This window comes from Heteronotia binoei, chromosome 4 (assembly GCF_032191835.1).
Source record: "Heteronotia binoei isolate CCM8104 ecotype False Entrance Well chromosome 4, APGP_CSIRO_Hbin_v1, whole genome shotgun sequence".
Classification (NCBI taxonomy): Eukaryota; Metazoa; Chordata; class Lepidosauria; order Squamata; family Gekkonidae; genus Heteronotia; species Heteronotia binoei.
In genome coordinates, this window is record NC_083226.1 from 152,017,100 (window position 1) to 152,039,081 (window position 21,982).

General features: G+C 44.6%; 1 protein-coding gene across 2 annotated transcripts in view; it reads left to right on the forward strand.

The window, feature by feature from the left end:
• FGF10 (fibroblast growth factor 10) overlaps nt 1–21,982 on the forward strand; it is a 120,888-nt gene that overhangs the window by 97,387 nt on the left and 1,519 nt on the right. For both annotated transcript variants that reach the window (XM_060236022.1, XM_060236021.1), the window contains exon 3: nt 16,868–16,971. In XM_060236022.1, coding sequence (XP_060092005.1) covers nt 16,868–16,971 — 104 coding nt within the window. The remainder of the gene's footprint in view (nt 1–16,867; nt 16,972–21,982) is intronic.

Consider the following 21,982-nt stretch of genomic DNA (forward strand, 5'->3'; position numbering starts at 1 on the left):
TCACAAGCAAGAGATGTCTGGTGGATAAAATTTGTGCCCGCCCCCATGGTCACCATGAGCTTTTCCAGCCTGTTCATCATGCACCTTGCCATGTCAACCCTTTCAGGGCAGTTGGCTCCAAGATTGCTGCTCCAACCTGCCTGACCAGAGGATGTTTGTGGCTGGGAACTGTACTTGTTGGGTCTACAAATCCATCTCAGCTCAGTGTACCAATCAGCAGTCGTGTGGTCCCCCTGGTCATTCTTGCCCCGTTGGGGCACCAGATAGTGGTCACTGACTGACCTGTCTGCCAGCCAATGCTCTCCTGCCCATGTGTGGTCCCCAAAGGTTGGTCTCACCTAGTTGAGGGACCAGATTTATTTATTTATTTATTTATTTGGTGACTTCTATCCTGCCCTTCCCACAAGTGGCTCAGGGCGGCTTACAACGACAATAAAACAATAAAACAGTAAAATCAGAGCAAGTTATTACATTTAAAATCAGACAATTAAAACCTAAAAACCTTAGAATTATAACATTAAAACTATACAGTATAATCACAGAAATCTGGTAGCTACATTATCTAATCAGGCATAGGCTAACCGGAAGAGGGTTGTCTTACAGGCCCTGCGGAACTGAGCAAGGTCCTGCAGGGCCCTCACCTCTTCCGGTAGCTGGTTCCACCACATAGGGGCCATTGTGGAAAAGGCCCTGTCTCTAGTTGCCTTGAGACGCACTTCCTTGGGCCCGGGGATGGTGAGCAGATTTTGAGTGCCAGACCTCAGTACTCTCTGGGGAACGTGTGGGGAGAGACGGTCCCTCAGGTAGGCAGGTCCCAGGCCATATAGGGCTTTAAAGGTGATGACCAGCACCTTGTACTGGACTCGGTATATTATTGGAAGCCAGTGCAGAGCCCGAAGGCCCGGCCGGATGTGCCCCCACCTTGGGAGGCCCAATAACAGTCGGGCCGCAGCATTCTGCACTAGCTGCAATTTCCGGGTCTGGCACAGGGGCAGCCCCATGTAGAGGGCATTGCAGTAATCCAACCTCGAGGTGACCGTAGCGTGGATCACTGTTGCTAGGTCGTCGGGGGCCAGGAAGGGGGCCAACTGCCTTGCCCGTCTAAGATGAAAAAACGCGGACTTGGCAGTGGCCGCTATCTGAGCCTCCATCTTTAGGGACGGCTCCAATAGCATCCCCAGGCTCCTGACCCTCTCCGCTGGCCTCAGCGGTACACCGTCAAAAGCTGGCAGGGGGATTCCCCCCCCCCCCCGGTCCCCGACGGCCCAAACAAAGGACCTCTGTCTTTGCAGGATTCAGTGTCAGTCCACTCAGTCTGAGCCACTCAGCCACGGCCTGTAATGCCCGATCCAGGTTTTCTGGGGCGCAGACCGGTCGGCCGTCCATAAGTAGATAGAGCTGGGCGTCATCAGCATACTGGTGACACCCCAGCCCATACCTTCGGGCAATCTGGGCAAGAGGTTGCATAGATCCCAGCTAACAACTGATCTACTTGCCAGCTGGTGCTCTGACACAAGTGATTTCTGTCTGCAAAATGAGACCTCCTCACCTCTCTCTTCTCTCTGCAGCCCAACTGATCCTTGAAATGCTGCACCTGGAGAGGGGGGCCTGGATGTCTGCACTGGGAAGATGGACTTGATACAAATCACCCCGTCTTTCCATCAGCAGAAAATTCCCATGATATCCTAGCCACTGCGAGGTAAATTAGGTTGAAAGATGGAGACTGCTGCCTGCAGAGTTTATGGCTCAACAGGGATTTCATCCTTTATCTCCCCAGTTCGTTGCTGCCTGCTGTGTGCCACACCAGCAATAGTTCTGTGTCATCCAGAAGCCTGGTTAAAGTAGTAGTTTGAATGCCTTGTGAACTTAGACAAGTGATCCTCAGTGGCTTGGGATCCGCAACTTACTCTTTGACATGTCACCCGTGGCTCTTCTGGGCACTGTTCCCTAATGTGGCACTTACCCCATGTCATGGAGGAGGAGGAGAAGTCTCAGAGTGGCTTACAATCTCCTTTTCCTTCCCCTCCCCACAACAGACACCCTGTGAGGTCAGTGGGGCTGAGAGAGCTCTCCCAGAACTGCCCTTGAGCAGAACAGTTTTGAGAGAACTTGTGGCTGACTCAAGGTCACATCACCAGGAGCTTAGGAAAGCTACAGGGTTTTGTGGCTGGCAGCTGGTTCCCACCTTAAAATAGCTGCTGCAGGGCCTGGAGGACTGGTGAACTGCAAGCCTCTCTGAGCTGCAGGCCTTATTCTATACCATAAGCCCATCCTCCCTAACAGCCCCACAGCTTCTTCATTCTCATCCTAGCATCCAAATCGCTGCCAGGAGGAAAGCAATCTGACCACAGCGGAGAGAGAGAATACAACCACCACAATCACCCTGACAGCCACTGGGAAAGAGAGCAAACTGACCACAGTAGGCTGCTAGTGGTTTTCATCCCCATTCTCCCCAACCATCGTCCAGTCCTGTGGAAGCCTTGGCCATCTCACTTTGTATTTTGAGATGCTATGGCTTGTGATGAGGAGAGAGAGCAAAAAGCCAGAGAGGAAAGGCCTTTCCTCATTCCAGGTACACAAAAGCTGACCGAAGGTTCAACGTGCTCAGAAGTAACGTGATAGTTTAAAAGTATATATTTAATATTAACAGTTATTTCTTATATAATTGTATACAGGACTTTTTTTGTAACAGGAACTTCTTTGCATATTAGGCCACATACACCTGATGTAGCCAATCCTCTTGGAGCTTACAGTGGACCCTGTACAAAGAGCCTTGTAACTATTGGAGAATTGGCTACATCAGGGGTGTGTGACCTAATATGCAAAGGAGTTCCTGCTACAAAAAAATGCGCCCTGGTTGTATATGTTTGTTGGGCTGGCCCAGATAGCATGCAGTTAGGCTTCCCAAATCCCCCGCCTGGGCGGGGGATCCTTGATTTGGAGTCTCCTCCCCCCGCTCACCAAAAATCCGGAAAGCGAGGGGGAGGGGGAATGGCGGCCCTTCTCACCCAGCCCCGATCCCAGCAGCTTCTCCTCGCCCCTTCCCTTCCCATCGATCCCTGATGCTTCTCCTCGTCCCTTCCCTTCCCACCCTGGATCGCAGCAGCTTCTCCTTGCCCTTCCCTTCCCACCCAGCCCCGATCGCAGCAGCTGTTCTTCCATTTTCCCAGGCTGCTTCCTGCCCCCAGTCAGCTGGCTGGTGGGGGGGAGGGAAGCCCCGCCCGCAAAGGACCATGTGCCTTTGCACCTCCGGAGGCTTGATTGAAAGGCTTCAATTTGGGATGGTGTGTCTGTGTTGCTGTGAAGAAGCTGGCAGCAACTTGTGAGTAGAGAGGCCAATCCCCTGCATCAGATTTGCCAGAAACGGGGGGGGGGGCGGGGAGAGGAGAGGGAAACGTCTTCATTATTCCCTATGTGGAGATTGATTCTCATAGGGTATAATGGGGAATTGATCTGGAGGTTTCAGGGGCTCTGGGGGAGCTGTTTTTTGAGGTAGAGGCACCAAATTTTCAATATAGTATCTAGTGCCTCTCCCCAAAGTACCCTCCAAGTTTCAAAACGATTGGACCAGGGGGTCCAATTCTATGAGCCCCAAAAGAAGGTGCCCCTATCCATTATTTCCTATGGAAGGAAGACATTTAAAAAGGTGTGCTGTCCCCTTTAAATGTGATGGCCAGAACTCTCTTGGAGTTCAATTATGCTTGTCACACCCTTGTTCCTGGCTCCGCCCCCAATGTCTCCTGGCTCCACCCCCAAAGTCCCCAGATATTTCTTGAATTGGACTTGGCAACCCTACATGCAGTACTTATGTAGCTCTTCAAGCTGCAGAGTGACTACTACTAGCTTAGGCCATAAACTAGCACAAAGCTAAGTACACTTTTGTAAAGGAATGGCCCAGGCTAGCCAGATCTCATTAGATCTCAGAAGGTAAGTACAGTCACCCCTGAATGGCAAACCTCCAAGGAAGTCCAGGTGTAATGGCAAACCACCTCTGAACATCTCTTACCTTGAAAACTTTACAGGGTCACCAGAAGCCAACTGTGATTTGATAGCACTTTCCACCTCCAACTCTGTATTGCTTTTTGCCCTGGGATCTAATTAGAGTCAAAATATAGAATCACTGTGGTTGTATTCAGAAGTCACAAACAGACTATATGGTTTGCGTGCAGGGGCCCTCTCCTTTTGCACCATATCAAAATCGAAGACTTCCTGATTTGGAAGAAAGTTCCATTTCTTGCAGCTTCCAGACTCGACACTACAACAGATTTGGGTTTATTTCTTGCCAACACACTCAGATTGTAAACTACAGTTTATCCCGATGTGGAATTTTGGTTGGCAGGCAAGATGCAAACATTTCCTGACACAGAAATGCCAGCAAATTGTAGGGTTGCTGGAGCCTTGGTCCGGCCAAGGGATCCCCTGGTCTTTGGGTCTCCAATCCACCAGCCCCCAGCTGGCCAGTGGGGGAAACCCTTACATAATGATGTCACTCATACTGCCAATGTCATATGAAGACTTTCTGGGATTTGTAATTAAAAAACCATAGAGTTTTTGCCCCAAACCCTAGCACATTGTGCTCAACATCAGCAACATGATGAGGTCACTTCTTAGTGATAGCAGAAGATTTCTGGACTGGGTCCAGGATCCCCCCACTGGCAGCGAGGTAGGACCTAGCAAATAGTGGTCAGGAAATTTTTAATGTATGAGCTGCAGGAAAGCAGAGGAGAAAGTATACATGTGTCTAGGACTTCTGAGCTCCTTATCTGACCGAGCAGACTGGTTTCCTTGATCATCCAGTTGCTGCCAATGTTTTAGTATCCATTTACCTTCTGTAAAGGGGCATGGGTATGAATGAAATAAGGAGCATAATACATAATTATATTATGTATAATAATTAGAGTGCTATCATGATAAAGAATTGCAGATGTTTCAACAACTTTTTTATTTAAAAACCACACTTGATTTGTCTTCATTTTAAAAAAGCATAATGGAAGACAAATCAAATTTAATTCCTGTGGCATGCAGTGTAAATCTCATCACAATCTGATGAGTTCTTTGGGCTGCCTGAATATGGATATCATGTGAGAATACAATAAAATCTTACTGGAAAAAAAATGTGTTTCCTTGAAGCTGGCTTGTATTAAAACATGGTGCTTTGGCTAACCCAGTTTACGTTTGCTACGCAAAAGCCGCGGCACTTCCTGTAACTCCGGTGCAGATGGTGGGAAATCCGACAGACACTGCGGAGGGAACAGGATTGTGACTGCGAGGTAAGCTATGTTCGAAAACGGTCCACTTTATCAAAGCAAAATTCATTGCTGGATCACTGCAGTGCATAACACTTGCCAATTTCATACTAAAACAATATGCTGTCCTCTTCCGTGCAGCACCCAACAGTTTCAGAAACCTGCTGTGCCGAAAAATGATACATTATTGGTCAATAGGACTGGCAGTTTATGTTGCAATCCTTACAAATGTAATATGATAAATATGTAATTCAATTTTAAAATCATTTTGAGCATAAACTAATAAAATTCCCTGAAAATGCTAATGCAGTGAGGAGCTCATCCAACCTGGCAGCACAATAGAAGCCACAACAAACAAACATATCCTTCTAGAATAACAGTCTGTGTTCTTTCCCATTGCTCTCTAACAAGGAGATGACCAAGAGCTCAGTAAAATGTGCCACCAGCCGATGCTGTGTTGGGACATAAGCTCCCCATTTCTCCCATGTTGATGAGGGACTCATTTGGGTTTTATTAGAGCAGAGTCTTGCTGTAGAACATCGAGTGATAGAACCTGCAGCTTGCTGACTCTTTGCCATCAGCATTGTACTTCTAATATGCACTGTTAATAAGCTTCCAGTTGCAATAGCACTCGAAGCCAGCTTGCATTAGTTTTCTTTGGAAAAACTGGTTCCATTTGATGCTGCGGGCACAAAAACTGGAAAAGTCAGTGGAGACTGGGAGAGAGGCAAGCTTAGTGCACCCTCCAGTTATCCTATTTTATCCTCACTGCAAACATCTGTGGTAATTTAGACCTAGTGACTTGTCCAAGGCCACCAGGAAGGGTGGCAGAGCAGGGGTTTGCTTCTAGACAGGCCAGGTACCAGTCCAGCATTCTGTCCATGCTAGCTGTTACAGATGGTGTGGTCTAGAAAAGCTACTGGAAAGGAAGTAAGTGCTTTGTAACATGGATTCTGTCAGTATTGTTTCTTTCACTCTTGTGATTGGCATTGTTTATTACGGGCTGCAGACTTTGAAGAAATTGGTGCAGGGCTGTTTAATTTTTGTTAAAAACGAGCACCAAAGTGAGTGTCTGTACTTTTTGTCAGCAAATACAAGAATGCCAAAATTAAATGTGATGTGCCGATGTAATCCAGAAGGAATGTAGGCACATTGGGGATGTTGGGGGTGATGCTCCGGTTTGGGGGCTAAATTCTGTGGTCTCTATGGTAAAAGCTAATCCTGCTACAGAGTTTTGTCCAAAAACCAAAATGTCACCCTGCTGACATACCTATGTCACTTCCAGGTCACGAAGGCACATCAGGTTTATTTTCAGTATTCCTCCTCACTCCTGGTAAGTTCACTCCCCATCCCCTGCTGGCAGGTCCAAAGGACCTGGTAACCCTAGAGTTATGATATTACCAGTTTCCAGGTCCTGGCTATGGACACTAGACCACAAAGAATCTGCATCAAGAAACACAGTACATGCCAGGAAATGTGCTACATTTATCAACTTAGGGCATTTTTCACCTGACTTTCCCTGAAACAAGGCTCAAGACAGGTTACAACAAGGAACAAGCTAAGAGTCCTGGAGGAATTCTGCCCACCACTGAGTGAACCTGCCCTTTCTCTCCTCATAGTTATGTGGGCAGAAGGAGAAGCAGAAAGCATGTCACACATATTCATCTGCACTAGCAGAAGGTTCTTCCTAAAAGCAGTAAAAAAAAAAATGGCAGCTTGCTTGGGGGGGGGGGGGGCTGCTTGTAACCCAGCAAGAGGTTTTCTCTTGGCATTCTCCAAAGGCCAAGACCACTGATCTTGATGGAAAATGTACAATTCTTCCCTTTTTTTGGAGGGGGGGTGTAATCCCCCCTGCTGGCCAGATGGCCAGTGGCAGAGAGGTGGGGCTCAAAAGCGAGGAACCCTCAACTCTGCTGGGAGGGTCTGACATCATTACATAACTCAGGCTTCCCTTTTTCCTGTGATGTGACTATAATGTGGCACGCTGCGACCTTTGAGTTCAAGGTAGGACCTAGTGCTGCCGAGGCTGAAGACTACCAAGCTAGGTGGTTGTTTACAAGCTTCATAATTACCTCTGTCAGGGCTGCTGAGAGCCAGCACAGACACCAGATAAAATTCCCTCCTGCGCCTCCTTACACAAGTTGCTTGATTACAACAGAACCTTGCCCAGTTTGCCAGGTCAACCCAGGTGCCCAGAATTTTAGCCCTACTCCTCTTAGTATTGCTGGCCTTTATACCTACTTTCTGAATGTTGGTTGCTACAGATACAGTGGGATCATCTTGATTCATTCTATCTTTACCTCTATCACTGCTGCCATCACAATACCTTTTTACTGTTACTCATGTTATATAGCTTAGGGATGGGCTTAGTGACATCAGGGGGTAAGCTGCTGAATTATAAGACTAGCCATTGGTTTGAACCTAGATCTCCATAACACTAGCCCTGCGGCAAATTATTGCATTGCACCACAACCCATACAAGAAAGATTGTAGCTCCAATACAGCAAAAGTTTCCCTCTTCACTGTAATGTCAAAGACAGCCCTGACTTCACTGCAGGCCTGCACACTAAGAGCAGCATGTTCACATCACAATGCCAGCAGAGCTTTGGATCAAGAGGGTTGTTTTGTATTCCTTTTGGATTGTTAAAGTCTGTGTTTTGATCGGATGCCAGTCATGGTACTGCATTCACAAGTCTTGTGGCAGAAGAGAAGAGGAATGTTGTCATTCATATGGACCACATTAATTGCCCATGCCTGTCAGAACTGAAATTTTATTGTGTGGATATAAAACTGAGTCACACAACACATCTGTTGTCATCATGAAGGCTGTACAAAATGTAACTGAAAACAAAATCAGTTGTGATTTTTTTTTAAACCTTGTCTGTGTTTATAAGCTGTTAAGGGATGAATGAATGCTGTAGAAAGGGTAGCTGGTACAACTTGACACCCACTTTGTATAGTAATGACGGTAATTTAAAAATTATGCTGTACAATTAATCTCCATACTACTTTATAGAGCTAGAAATGAAAAAAGACAGGTTCCCGCCTCATAGGAACGTGCAGTCTAAATTTTGACAATGGGGATGATATAGCGACAGAGATATTTATTTAAAACATTTTAAAGCTGCCTTTCCTTATGACATAGGGTTCCCAGGATGAAAAACACATATAAATATAGAAACAATTAAAATAGAGCACTTAAATACATATGGTGGAGAAAGTGTCAATGAGAATCAGCAAAGGAACACCAGGCAAAACAAAAATGGTCTTTCACTAGCAGAAGACAAGCATATAAAGAGAGAGATGAATTTCTCTGGGAAGGGATTCCATAATTTTGGTGCCATGACTGAGAAGGCCCTTTCTCAAGTTACCACCAATCTTAGCTTCAGAGGGTGGGGACAGGCAAAGTAAGGCCTCTGAAGAAGACTGTAATGGTCTGATGGATTCATATGGAAGTGTGCATTCCTTAGAGGTTTACAAAATTATGCATGGGATGGAGAAGGTAGAGGAAGAAGTACTTTTCTCACTTTCTCACAACACAAGAACTCATGGGAACTCAGTGAAATTGCTGAGCAGTAGATTACTTCTTCACTCAAAGAATAATAAACATGAGGGATTCACTGCTACAGGAAGTGATGACAGCTACAAGCATAGAAAACCTCAAGAGGGGATTAGATAAACCTGTGAAGCAAAGGTCCATCTGTGGGTATTATGTACAATATATGGATGAAACACTGTGTCTGTGGCAGTGATGCTCTGTATTCTTGGTGCTTGGAAGGCAACAGTGAGAGGGCTTCTGGAGTTCTGGCCCTGCTGGTGGACCTCCTAATGACATCTGGGTTTCGGCCACTGTGTGACATAGGATATTGGACTGGGTTGGCCATTGGCCTGATCCAATATGGCTTCTCTTATATTCTTATGAGATAGCCCAGCAAAGATGTAGTACCAGGCTGGCAGACAATGTTCCACCTCCATTGCAGGATCCTGGCCCCAGTTAATCCTGGCAAGATGAATCTCAGATGCTGCTTTTAGAGCAGGTGGAGTTGCTTCTCTGTGAGGCTAGTTAAGCTTTGGGCTGGGAAGGGAGGTTTGCTGGGTCAACTGGTCCACTAGCCACAACTCTGTTGTCCAGAGCAGCCCTGCCCCTGATGACACCCACACACCCAGCCTCAGCAAAATCCACCCCTACACCCACCACCAGGCCCATCTCACGCAGCAAAGATACTGGCTACAGCCCTGTCAGACAACCAACAAGCAGGTTGGAGGTGTGGTGACAGAGTGGAAAATCTACCAAATCCCAGGCCAGAGCAGGCAGGGGAAGGCTGGTAGGGGAGGCCAAGAACAGCCTGAATTGCCTCCCAAAACCACCAAGGAAGAAGAAGAAGATAAGCCCTCCACTCCGAAGAGTCTCAAAGCGGCTCACAATCTCCTTTACCTTCCTCCCCCACAACAGACACCCTGTGAGGTGGGTGGGGCTGGAGAGGGCTCTCACAGCAGCTGCCCTTTCAAGGACAACCTCTGCCAGAGCTATGGCTGACCCAAGGCCATGCTAGCAGGTGCAAGTGGAGGAGTAGGGAATCAAACCTGGTTCTCCCAGATAAGAGTTAATACACTTAACCACTACACCAAACTGGCTCAGAGCGGGGCTGGGGAGCTTGCAAGCCAGTCCCAGTGGTGAAGCAGGGAGGAAGCATAGAATGATGACGAGTCCAGCACCCAAGCTGGGAGGGAAGACAGGAGGGCTCTCCTCTGGGTGGGCTGCATGGAGCTGGCTCTGGCAAAGCAGGCAGAGGCATTTGGGTTATTCACCACACCTGAAACTGAAGGTACAAGTGGGAGGTGGGCCAAGAGAGGTAGCAAGCTATTGGCTCCCCAACCATCACACCAGGGTTTTTTTTAGGGTGACAGAGGCTTCTGAGGGAGAAGGGCTGACCAGGGGAGATTTAAAGGAACTGCAAATGACCAGCTGGGGAGGAAGAGCTCATAGCTCTGCCCATGTCTTGTGACCGCAGAGAGAGGAAAGAGAAAAGGAAGTGTATGAGGGTGAGAAAGAGGGATTAAGGTGACTGTAAACTTCCCTCCTCTCACCTGCATCTGAGGCCTTGTCTGCAGTTTACTGGCTAAAAATCAAGCCTTGAGTCTTGACACCTGTGTCCCTGTTCCAGGTCTTTGCTTCCAGCTCCCATTGGCACCCTCAAGCCTCACTATCCAGGCTTGAGGGCACTACTCCAAAGAGCCAACTGGGCCTCCCTGCAGAGCATAGCACAGTAACTAGGCTTGCCAGTCCCTCGGTCCTGGCGGGGGATCCCCCAGTTTTGCAGGCTCCTCCCTGCCACCAGCCAGCTGGCTAGCAGGGGGAAGCCCAGCCCCAATGTGGCTTTCCACCACAGAAGGCTTAGAAGAAGCTTGGAAGCTTAGAAGAGGTTTGAAAGATGTATGTGCCTTTAAATCTCAATGGGGGCAGGGTGAGCCAGCAGAGCCACTTGGCTGTTCCTGGTGAGTCTGTGAAGCTGTGAAAAAGGAAAGAAGCCAGCCCTAGTCCCTTTGTTTGTCTTACATTCCTTTCAGAAGTTGTTTGCATAATAAATAATAAACTAGAACCTTTCGTTTCCTGTGTTAGTCTGAAGCAGTTGGTGGAAATACAGCAGATGGTTACATTCAGCAACTCCCATGAGTAAATCTTCCCAGTGAGATCACAAAAGTATGCACTTTCAATCTGTGTTTACTTTGGCTACTTTGTGAGTGTGTGTGTGTGAGGGGGTGTTCACTTTCATTTAGTGGAAGTGCAGCTGCTTGGAGAACCCTTTGAAGGCAGAAAAGAGGAGAAGGAAATGAAGACTGTATTCAGGGGAACTACACTGCTGTATTTTAATTTGTGTTATGGAATGAGGAAGTCTTGTGGCTCCACCCCCAAATTCCCCAGGTATTTTCTGTGTTGGATCTGGTAACCCTAACAGTAACAATGAAGGGAAGAGGAGGAAATGTGTGGGAGACTGTGATGGAGGAGGTGGCAACAAGAGAATTGGGTAGGGAGAAAGATGGTAAGAGGCAGAAGTGAGATTGCATTATTTCATGGAAGTGTTTTTAATGAATTAATGATGTTGTATCTAATGGTCCTTTCTGACTGAATGAGATGGCTTCCTTTGAAAGAAATATGCATTCTGATGGAAAAAGACTTTATGGACAAAGGATTCCTTCTTTCAGTTGAAAGATGCATTGCCCAGTAAAGGGCAAGCTACTTGATCAGACCGTAATATATGGAGAACCAAATGTTGGGAATAGATACACAACCACAATGATTTGAAATGCCTACATTGTCCATACGATAATTGCTTATTTCTGTCTCTCTTACTGTTCTTATTTTAAGCACAAATATCTTGATGACATTGCTGTTTAAATGTAATACTTATAGAAGGAAGACACAACACCACCAAGAAATGCTTCCCTGTGGCAGCAGCGCCATTCAGCCATAGTGTTTGTTAGCTATTCATCATATAAATGACATTCATCACGTTGTTTATGGACAGTCCCCTACATGTGGCCAGGAATGTGTAGTGCTAAAGTGATGCCTTTGCACATGACAGGATGTACAAATTTCCAGAAATATTGAAGCTAGGTCATTTATCAAAAATCTGTGCCAGTGTTCCAGATGTATGCAAGCAATGTCAAGGAAGCAAAGCCAATTTTTTTTCTGCATTTCTTTTGGAACCGTTCTCAACTCCAACATTTCTGGCCCACAGTTACAGGTCTGATTCATGGGATGGCAGGATGTTTATTACCCTTCAGTCCCCAAATGACTTTATTGGATTATCTGAAAAGATCAGTTTTAGAATGTAATGTAAAGATATTTTTTGGTCTGCTTTACAGCACCTAAACCAACTTTTCCAATTGTGATAAAAGGACCACCAAAAATGTTATTCCGGAGATCATTATGGGAGGCTGTAGGAAGGAAGGGGAACTGGGTGAGATAGAGTGAAAAGGCTGGCTGGTTCTAACCTTTTATATTGCCACAAGTTGGAAGAAGTCTAAACCTCCTTTTATTAAAGAGTTGTATCAGAATCACTGGAAGACTGACAGATTTTCCACTCACCTTACGCCACTCTCACATTCCTCTTCTCAGTGGGGCTTCCTTCCGATTTCACACTATCTGCCCTACAGCTGCAGCTAGTATCGGCTTTTTTGCATGGCAAAGGAAAACTTCTAAAAATCAGTTTTTGTTTGCCGCGCAAAAAAGCCGGATACTAGCCAGATACTATCTGCAGCCCCGGGGCAGATAGTGTGAAATCGGAAGGAAGCCCCACTGAGAAGAGGAATGTGAGAGCGGCATAAGGTGAGTGGAAAATCGGTCTGTGTTGATTGTGAAATTAACATTATCTAAGGTTCTGGGAGATGTTTAGGACAGCAAATCCCAAGATGAAGCTATGCCTTATATGAGATAGGGTTGCTAGCCCCCAGGTAGGGCCTGGAGATCTTCCACACAGCTGGCAGAGATCAGCTCCCCTGGAGTAAATGGCTGCTTTGAAGGATGGACTCTGTGACATTGTACCATGCCAAGGCCCCCCTCCCCAAACCCTGCCCTCTTCCCAAACCCTCTCCCTGATCCTAAGTCTCCAGACCTGGCAACCCTACTTCTCTATTATATTTAAATGTTCACCAGTTGCAAGTCATGACTTGTTGCCTTGTACAACATTTTTAAAAATGAACTATTTTTTTATTTTATTGTAAGAAAATAAAAATTGAAATATATATTTATATTAATTTTCTTACCATACCTACACTTACATTACTGTTTTAAGAGCATCAGGCACATAATGTGTAATATATTAAAAGCATAATATGCCTTTAGTTTTATTCTAAAACAAATATAGCCAGAGACAGAATAGTAAGCACTGCTATCATAGTGAACAAAATGGACTCTTTAATGTCTGTCCTTAAAAGCAGTACTCACCACAATCAGTAATTATTAGGATCAAAACAAATGTGCAGCAGTTGCTTACAAGTGACAACAGTGGATTCCCTTTAAACAATGGGCTGGATCCAGACTAAAATTGCCAGTGGCAGAATGGAACTTTCTTGCCGCCCTCTTCTCACTGCAGCCACCTGATTTCCACAAAATGTTGTTCCTGGAGGATAGGGAACCCTGAATGAATTACATGTTTTGGAAGGGGGTCTACAGTGGAAAGGGGGGAAATGGTGGGATTTTTCTATTTAATCTGGATCCAACCCAGAGGGTGCCACAAGATTCCTGTTTATTTTTGCTGCAGTAAGCGTAACAAAAAATATTTATACCAGCGTAAGTTTTTATGAACCAGAACCAACTTCATCTAGCATTGCACTTGAGTATATACAGGAATAAATGATGTTAGGCTTTTAAGTTGAACACCCCTGTTTTAGAGTAAAGGATCTTCTTTTACCTCAGAGCCACCCATACATGCTGACTGTTCTTTTAAGTTACCATATACAACAAAGCCATCCTGTTCTTTGTGTCCAACTAAGAATTCAAAGGTGAGCTACCATTTAGTGGTAGTGAAAATAAGGAAGGCAGGGAGGTAGCATAACACACTGTCACCTCAGAACACTACAGAATTTACGGTTTCTATATGACTAATATAGAGCCCCGTGGCACAGAGTGGTAAAGCTGCAGTACTGCAGTTGGAGCCCTTTGTTCACAACCTGAGTTAGATCCCAGTGGAAGCTGATTCAGGCAGCCGGCTCCAGGTTGACTCAGCCTTCCATCCTTCCGAGTTCGGGGGGGAAAGTGTAGATGATTGAGGAAGGCAATAGCAAATCACCCCGTAAAAAAGTCTGCCATGAAAACGTTGTGAAAGCAACGTCACCCCAGAGTCGAAACCAACTGGTGCTTGCACAGGGGACTACATTTACTTTTTACCTTTTATATGGCTAATAAGCATAATGGTTTCATTTAGTTACATAAGTACAATGGTTCCTTAAACAGACCTAGCTACACAGGCTTATTTTCTAACTTGCCAGTTAGCTTAACTTCTCAACTTAGCCACCCAGGCTAATAACTTCCACAAAAACCACAGTTTTCTCTCACACTCTACAGCACCTCAGGTTCATTATACACTGCTCAGCACTTATTCTCACACATGCCAAATGATGCACTTTCAGTCCAATGCACTTTGCAAGTGGATTTTACTGAAATGGCAAAATCTGCATGCAAATGATCACTAACATGCATTGGAAGTTGATTGAGAGAGCATTATTCAGCATGTGAAAAACCCCAAAGCCTCTCTCCGAGCCATCCAGTCAACTCCATCCTCTAGGGCACAACTACCATCTAATCATAACACACTTCACTCACCTATCCAGCCCCCTTCTTTCCTACTTTATTTAAGATCACAACATCATATATTTAAAATCCCACATTGAAGCATAGAAATAAAATATGCACACAGTATTTACAAAGCACCACACATGTTTTATAGATTATTTAAATACATTCTAGAGCCCAGTTATCCCACTTGCTTATTTCCAACAGGAAACTGGAGAGAATGGACTAATTCCGTACCCTAGGGTCAACTGTATTTAAAAGGTCCCATCTACAAGTACTGTGGATCATTCACAGGTTGTTCTTGCTAGCAGTCCAAGCCTATTACGTTCAACTGGAGCAGAATGTTCTGGATGGCCCATCTACACATCCACTAAGCCTACAGCAACATTATGGGGTTTTATGACACAGTTCCATTTTAGACACCAAGGAAAAGGATTTCAGGAGGAGAGATGAGCCCCTTCCTTGCATGTATAGAGCTACTAGTCCATACATTTGACATCTCTACTCAGCCCCAAGCAAGCTGTAAATCTGTCAATGATACACTACAATACTTTCCTAACATCAGTGAGATCTTGTGTGTAGTTTTGGGGGGCAGGGGAGAATGCTAAATATGTATGATTACAAGCAGATAAAAGTGCTGTTTAGTCCTGTAATCTTATAGAAAGCAAGACATTGCATGGGTAACACCACCTAAGTAAGTAAGTCCAACTTGGATTTGGAATATTGACATCTTTTGATCATCTGTCTACAATTATTCCAAAATTTTAATTCTCACTCCCAAAACATTGAGAGTCAAAAGGTTCTACTTTGCAGGTTTTGCTGTGGGTGGAGTGTGACAAGCTGGCCCTGAAATAAAGGGCTATCATGCACAGCAGTTTCAACCAGCTGTAACGAACTCTGTGGTCTCCTCCTGGTGCCTAGATGTTTAGGGAAGGAGGGGGCTGACCCCTCTAGCCATAACATTTTCAGTGGGCAGAGAAAAGAGCAGGGATGATCTGCTTGTCATGTGTGTCTTTGAGAGAGTTAGAAACCCCCTACTCCAGTGGAACTGTGCCCATAGTTGTTTTTTTAAAAAATGCTAAGCAGATTTGATTACAAACAGATCCATGTAGGGGGGGTTTATTTTGTTTTGGTGTTTTGTCTGTTATCTGAGAGCAAGACACGGTGGCACACCAGGCTTAGTGTAACTGAACCTCAGAACACCAACATGCTTGCCAAAACCAAGTGTATCATCTGCTCTCTACGACAGAGAGATTTAGTTTTATCTAAATGCTCTATAAGGAATAAAGAGCTTACCACTGTTTCGGCCTATTGGGATGAATCTGACATTCTATTGACATATGCTATAGATTTAATTTAATGCTGTGGTTCATATGTCTCTTTTGATAAATTTCAGTGAAAAGCTATGCTAAGAAGGGTTGAGCTCTTTCAATATTTATGGAGTTTAAAAGGCTAGAATAGGAAAGGAAATATGGTAATTGAAACAACATTTGGGTATATCTGTGTTGCAAAGAGTTCTGAAGGCAACTGGTTAGTGGCAGGGATGATTTTGAACTTCTCATCCACACTGTGTTGATTCAGAAATACCCATTTTGATTTAACTTCTCCCTTTACAGCAGAGGTCCATCACTGGCCACAGCGTATTATTGGAACTCTTTGTTTGGGGCAGTGATGCTTTGTATTCTTGGTGCTTGGGGGGGGGGGCACAGTGGGAGTGTCTAGTGTCCTGACCCCACTGATGGATCTCCTGATGGCACCTAGTTTTTTGGCCAATGTGTGACACAGAGTGTTGGACTGGATGGGCTATTCGCCTGATCCAACATATGAACATATGAAGCTGCCTTATACTGAATCAGACCCTTGGTCCATCAAAGTCAGTATTGTCTACTCAGACTGGCAGCGGCTTCTCTTATGGCTTCTCTTATGTTCTTGTGATCTTGTACATATTCAATCCATGAGTGTGCAATTTTGTGCCTTTTCTGTTTCTTCAAATATTTTTTTACCATTCAGTTTGCACACTTTTAATGTATTTCTTGTGTTAAAGGCATGTAAATGCCATAAATGTATAAACAGCACAAAATAGTGTGAAGGAAGCAAATGCATGAAGAATATTTGTAATAAGAAAGTGAAAGGATTCACAACAACATACAGAATGGGGAAGATCATATATGTACAGACCCATTCAGTGGCTGTGAATGTTTGGAATAAGGTTTGGAATACAGCTTGGAAGGATCCATTTCAGTTCTAGTCCAGAAAATCTTTTTTTCTTCTTTAACAATGATAAATTGATAGATCTGAGTCATTATCATTTTCCTTTTATTGTTAGGTATAATGGTGATTCGATCTGTAGAAACTGGAGTTGTGGCGGTTAAATCCATTAACAGCAACTATTACTTAGCCATGAACAAGAATGGAAAAGTCTATGGTTCTGTAAGTACATTTCTTCTGCTTGATCTTAGCCAATGCTTAAATTGCTCCATTGAACACAGTAGGATTTAATTCTGAATAAATGTGTTTAGCAGATTGAGTTCTTAAGAGGCTTTCCTCACTGTAATGCTGGATAGAGATGCACAAGCACAATTTAGTTGTAATATGAACAAATCTGAACATTTCAGGCTCATCAGCTGCCTCCCTCCTTCCCCCTCTTTTATTATTTATCTATGTACCACCTTTCCTTGTAGTCTAAAAAAGATTACAAATCATACCGAAAAATTTACAATTTAAAAGTATTGCAGTCTCAATGAGCTAGTTTGGTGTAGTGGTTAAGTGTGCAAATTCTTATCTGAGAGAACCGGGTTTGAGTCCTCACTCTTCCACATGCACCTGCTGGAATGACCTTGGGTCAGTCACAGGGCTTTTTTTTGTAGCAGGGACTCCTTTGTATATTAAGCCACACACCCTTAATGTAGCCAATCCTTCTGGAGTTTACAGTAGACCCTGTACTTAGAGCCCTGTAAGCTCTTGGAGGATTGGCTACATCAGGGGTGTGTGGCCTAATACGCAAAGGAGTTCCTGCTACAAAAAAAAGCTCTGGCCAGTTCTAACTCTGCCACAAGCTGTTCTGCTCAAGAGGAGTGTCTGTCAGATCTCTTTCAGCCCCACATACTCACAGGGTGTCTGTTGTAGGGAAGGGAAAGGAGATTGTAAACCACTCTGAGACTCCTTTGGGTAGTGAAGGTACCAATCTCCTCCTTCTCCCAAATAAACACACAAAGATTGACAACTTCCCAGTTTACTAAGTTTCCAGTGTAACCACAGTTTTTTGAGATGTCCAAATTCAAGTTCTTGAATGAAGAAAGTGGAGTTAGTTTCTCACCCACAATCTGGGATTGATTCAAACAACTAATTAAATCTGATTTGAAATCCCTGTTTCTCAGTAACAAAGGCTTCCTAAACCGAGAAGCAAGAGTCACAGAATTTAAGGCTCATTCACATCACAAATTGTGGTTTATTTTTGACATTCTACACGGCCTTTATTTTCAAAATTGTTCAGCAATTCTCCACTCATCCCTGAAGCTTCCTAATACCAACTTTTTTTCTTAATATTACACACACCATCATTTTCTCATTGCTTTTCCCTAAGGTTCCTAACTATGTGGAGCAGAACATTTTCCAGTGCTTTGTTTTTCCCCTGGAAATTTTTCATGTCTAAAGAATCATTGTTTTATAAAATTAATAACAATAAATGGTTGCCATGGCCAATAACAAATATTAGGCAAGCTTGTCAGTTTCAAAGTTGCCATTAATGTTTTTTCAGGTGAGGGTTCCTAGGAATTCTGTGAGAAAGTATTTTTATGTTTTATTGGTTTCTAAAATCAATAATAGGGATGGATAAAACCACAAATATATAGATCAGATCTGTAAAAAATCTTGTTATGAATTTGCCTGTTCAATTTTGCAGCTCAAATCAAAACCAAAGCCAAAATGTATATGTCTTTTCTCATGTGGTGGAAGGGATAGCATAATAACCAATAGGATAAGAACTCTCCAGTAATGTGAGTGATGCTATGCAGCATAACACTGAAAGTGAGGTGACCTCTGGAGAAGACAATTAAGAGTGCAATCCTAAGCAAAGCTACACCCTTCTAAACTCCATTGAAGTGGCTTGGTGTAACTCTTTTTACTCTTTGCACTGTAAATTGTGTTGCAAACGAGGAGTGGCTAGAGAAATTCATGGCATTTTGGACACAGTTCTTTGGATATGCTAAAATTAGCATGTCAACAATTTTCATTGCATTTGGATCCTCCTCCTTAAATTTATACACTGTGCACAGGGCCGGTGCTAAGGGTTCTGCCGCTAGAGGCAGACCCCTGCGCTGCGCCCCCAACCTTCCGAGCTCCCTCATTATTATTTTTTGTGCGTTCGCCACGATGATGTCACTATGTGACCTCCCTCGTGCGGCCGCTTTCCCCCTCCACTACACTCTAGAGCAGGGTTTCCCAAACCTTTCTTTCCCATGGCCTGGTTATTTTTACACTTCTCCTTCGTGGCCCACTAAAATTTGGGGGTGGAGCCAGGAGACTTTGGGGGTGGAGCCGGGAGACAGGAATTATGTCATTTCCTGTGGTGTCAAGGACCAAGTTATGACCAAGTTCAGGGCACACTGAACCAAAACTCCACCTTTTCCTGTGATGTCACTTCCAGGGCACTCCCCCAAACCTGCCTCTTCTTCGGAAGTAAATTCATTTTCGAAAAATCTCTCTGAAACTCATGCTGAGCCAAAATGGGGGTGGAAAGTGGGCAGTTCTCTCTTTTTACCCCCACACCTGCATGCACCTATCTGTGTATCCTTCTTCAGCTTACAAGCACTCCTAATGACCATGTTCAATTGCCTGTACCACCTACACATCCCTTCCTCAACAGCACTGGCCAGTGTATGCAGTTGGGAGTGCTGTTGGCATTGCCATCAGAAATGCCAGCACTGTGTACCACCCACACTGGGTCCTGGCAGTTGCTCTACCTCAAAATATGCTGACACATTTAGTAGGCCCTTCCTACAGCTGCTACTACTGGAACCCTGCCTCAAGCTACAACCAAGCTTGCTTGGTTTCAAGAAAATCTTTCGACAGCTATTTTTCATTCTTTTCTTTGGTTGAAACACTGGAAAATTGTTGTGAAAGGTAGCAGAGAATTGTACTGCAATTAATTAATCAATTTCAAGTTATATGAAGTTCATACAAGCTTTTCTGCAGTTATCCCAAAAAGGATATTTATGAGGGGCTTGCAGCTTTTAACTGGCTGTGTTTCCCATGCCTTTAAAAGCAACCTAGGCGTGTGGCACCAGCAGCAGGCACCAGGAGGCGGCAACGGGCGAGGGGAGGAGCCAAGCGGTGGCAAGCAAGGGAAGTTGGGTGCGGGGAGGCGGCGAAGTGGCAGGCAGGTGCGGGGAGGCGGTGGTGGGTGAGAGAAGGTGGGCGAGGGGAGGTGCGAGCAGCGAGGAGGCGGGTCAGGGGAGGTGGCAGGGGAGGAGGCGATCAGCGGCAGGCGAGGGAAGGCGGGTGCAGGGAAGCAGAGGCGAGGACAGGGGCGAGGAGGCGGCAGGCACTGGGAGAGAGGGGGTACCTCATGGCACCCCTAGGCCAAGTGGTGCCCGAGGCGGCTGCCTACTTGGCCTACTCCAATGCACCGGCCCTGACTGTGCAGGAATTATATGCTGTATTGTCTTCACACTTTTACAAGTATCATTCCAATAAGAATAATTTCTGCATAAAACTTTAACATTGAAACCCCACATGATTTTTTGTCTTTCTTAAATACTTCAGTTCAAATATTGCCACCTGAGTTGAAGGAAGGCTGGAGGAGGGCTCATTGGATCATAGTTGGACCCTTTTAGTTTCTATTCATACACAAATATTAACATGCAGTAGTTTTTCAGTGTTGTGTACTAAATATAAATATGCTAAATCAGATATTTCTTTATGCAACTGGGAAAATGTCAAGTTCAGATTTCATATCAAGATTTGTTTTCTTTAATTTTTTTTTCATTGCACACGTTGACATTGTAAAGAAACAAATTAGTTTAAAATTGCCCTAATTCTCCTAATTAAATTGAACTTGCAGATGAATGGAACAGAATGAAGATGGAATGAGGGAAATGTACCCCTAAATGGAAACAGAGGGTGCGGTTCAGATATAATGCAAAACCATGGTTTAATTGAACTAACTGTGGTTACATCATCATCTCAATGCAGGCCACTTCACTAGCTGTGGTTAGATAGAGTCTATCAAACTAGAATCTAAAACTACCAGGTGGGTGACCCACAAAAAATTATGAAGGGATTTTCACACATCTCCCCAACCACAGCTTTGTTGCTTCAGCAACAGTAATTTCTGCCTTCCCATCCCTCCTGGCCCCAGGATAACTGTGGCTGTCTGCCCCCCATCACTTTTGCTGTTGAGTTGGCTAAATGGGGGCACCACTGCAGTAGTGAGGCTGAGAGCCATGCTGGGGCTGGTGTCTAAGATCAGGAGCCACCCATGGACCGGTGGCAAAGGCTGGTCCCAGCACAGCTCCTGTCCTCTCAATGGGCCCAATACAGCTCCTAGCCTCAGCCACCATCACCACCACAGCTCCCAGGTGCCAACAGAGAAGGCAAGTGGCATCTGCTTAGACAATGCTGTTGTTTGGGGGAGATTTAAACCTTTCAGTTTTATTTTTAAGGGTTTCAGGTTTTATCTGCAAACCTGGGAGGTCCCCCAAGTTTGCAGAACTGTTTTGTGTCAGTTTAGCCCAGTCTTTCAGTTTAAGTGTCCAGTGATGGGCCCACATGACTATTAGAATATAAGATGGTTGAAGTTGGTTAATTAACCACACTTAGTCTTCCCCATGGTGTAGCATACCAACCCTGGCTTGTTCTTTTGGCACCAGCCTTATTCAGTCCTCTGCTATGGAGACACCTACCCAGTGGCAAGGCAATAACACCAGCAAACCAAGATTTGAGTCATCATTTGGAAGCTGAATCCTGGTTTCAGCAGTCATCATCAAAACAACAACAATATTGTTTTGCATTAACGAGATCAGTTCTTTCATCATTTAACTACAGCAATTAGAGATATGAGTGAACTCAATTGAATTATGGTGCCAATTAGATATCTTCACATGCTCAAAGCAAAGATTTTAGAAATATTTATATTTTATTAGGAAAATCAGATATTTCTTTAAAACTGCTGTTGTCTTCATCACTTGGTAACTTTGGGTTGGTAGATCACATAGAAAATCTATCCAGATTTGCATTGACTGCTAATAAAAATCATTGAATGACATTGGGTCAGATCCAAAGACTTCTTACTGCCAAGCTGGATCTCTCTTCCATTAAGTTTTCATCCAACAGAGGAAGTCTTTCTTTGGAGATTTTTTTTCTGATGAAGGAAGACTTGGCAGAAGAGAGTCATAGACATATGACTTCCTATGGACATAGGAAGAAGTCATTAGATCCAACT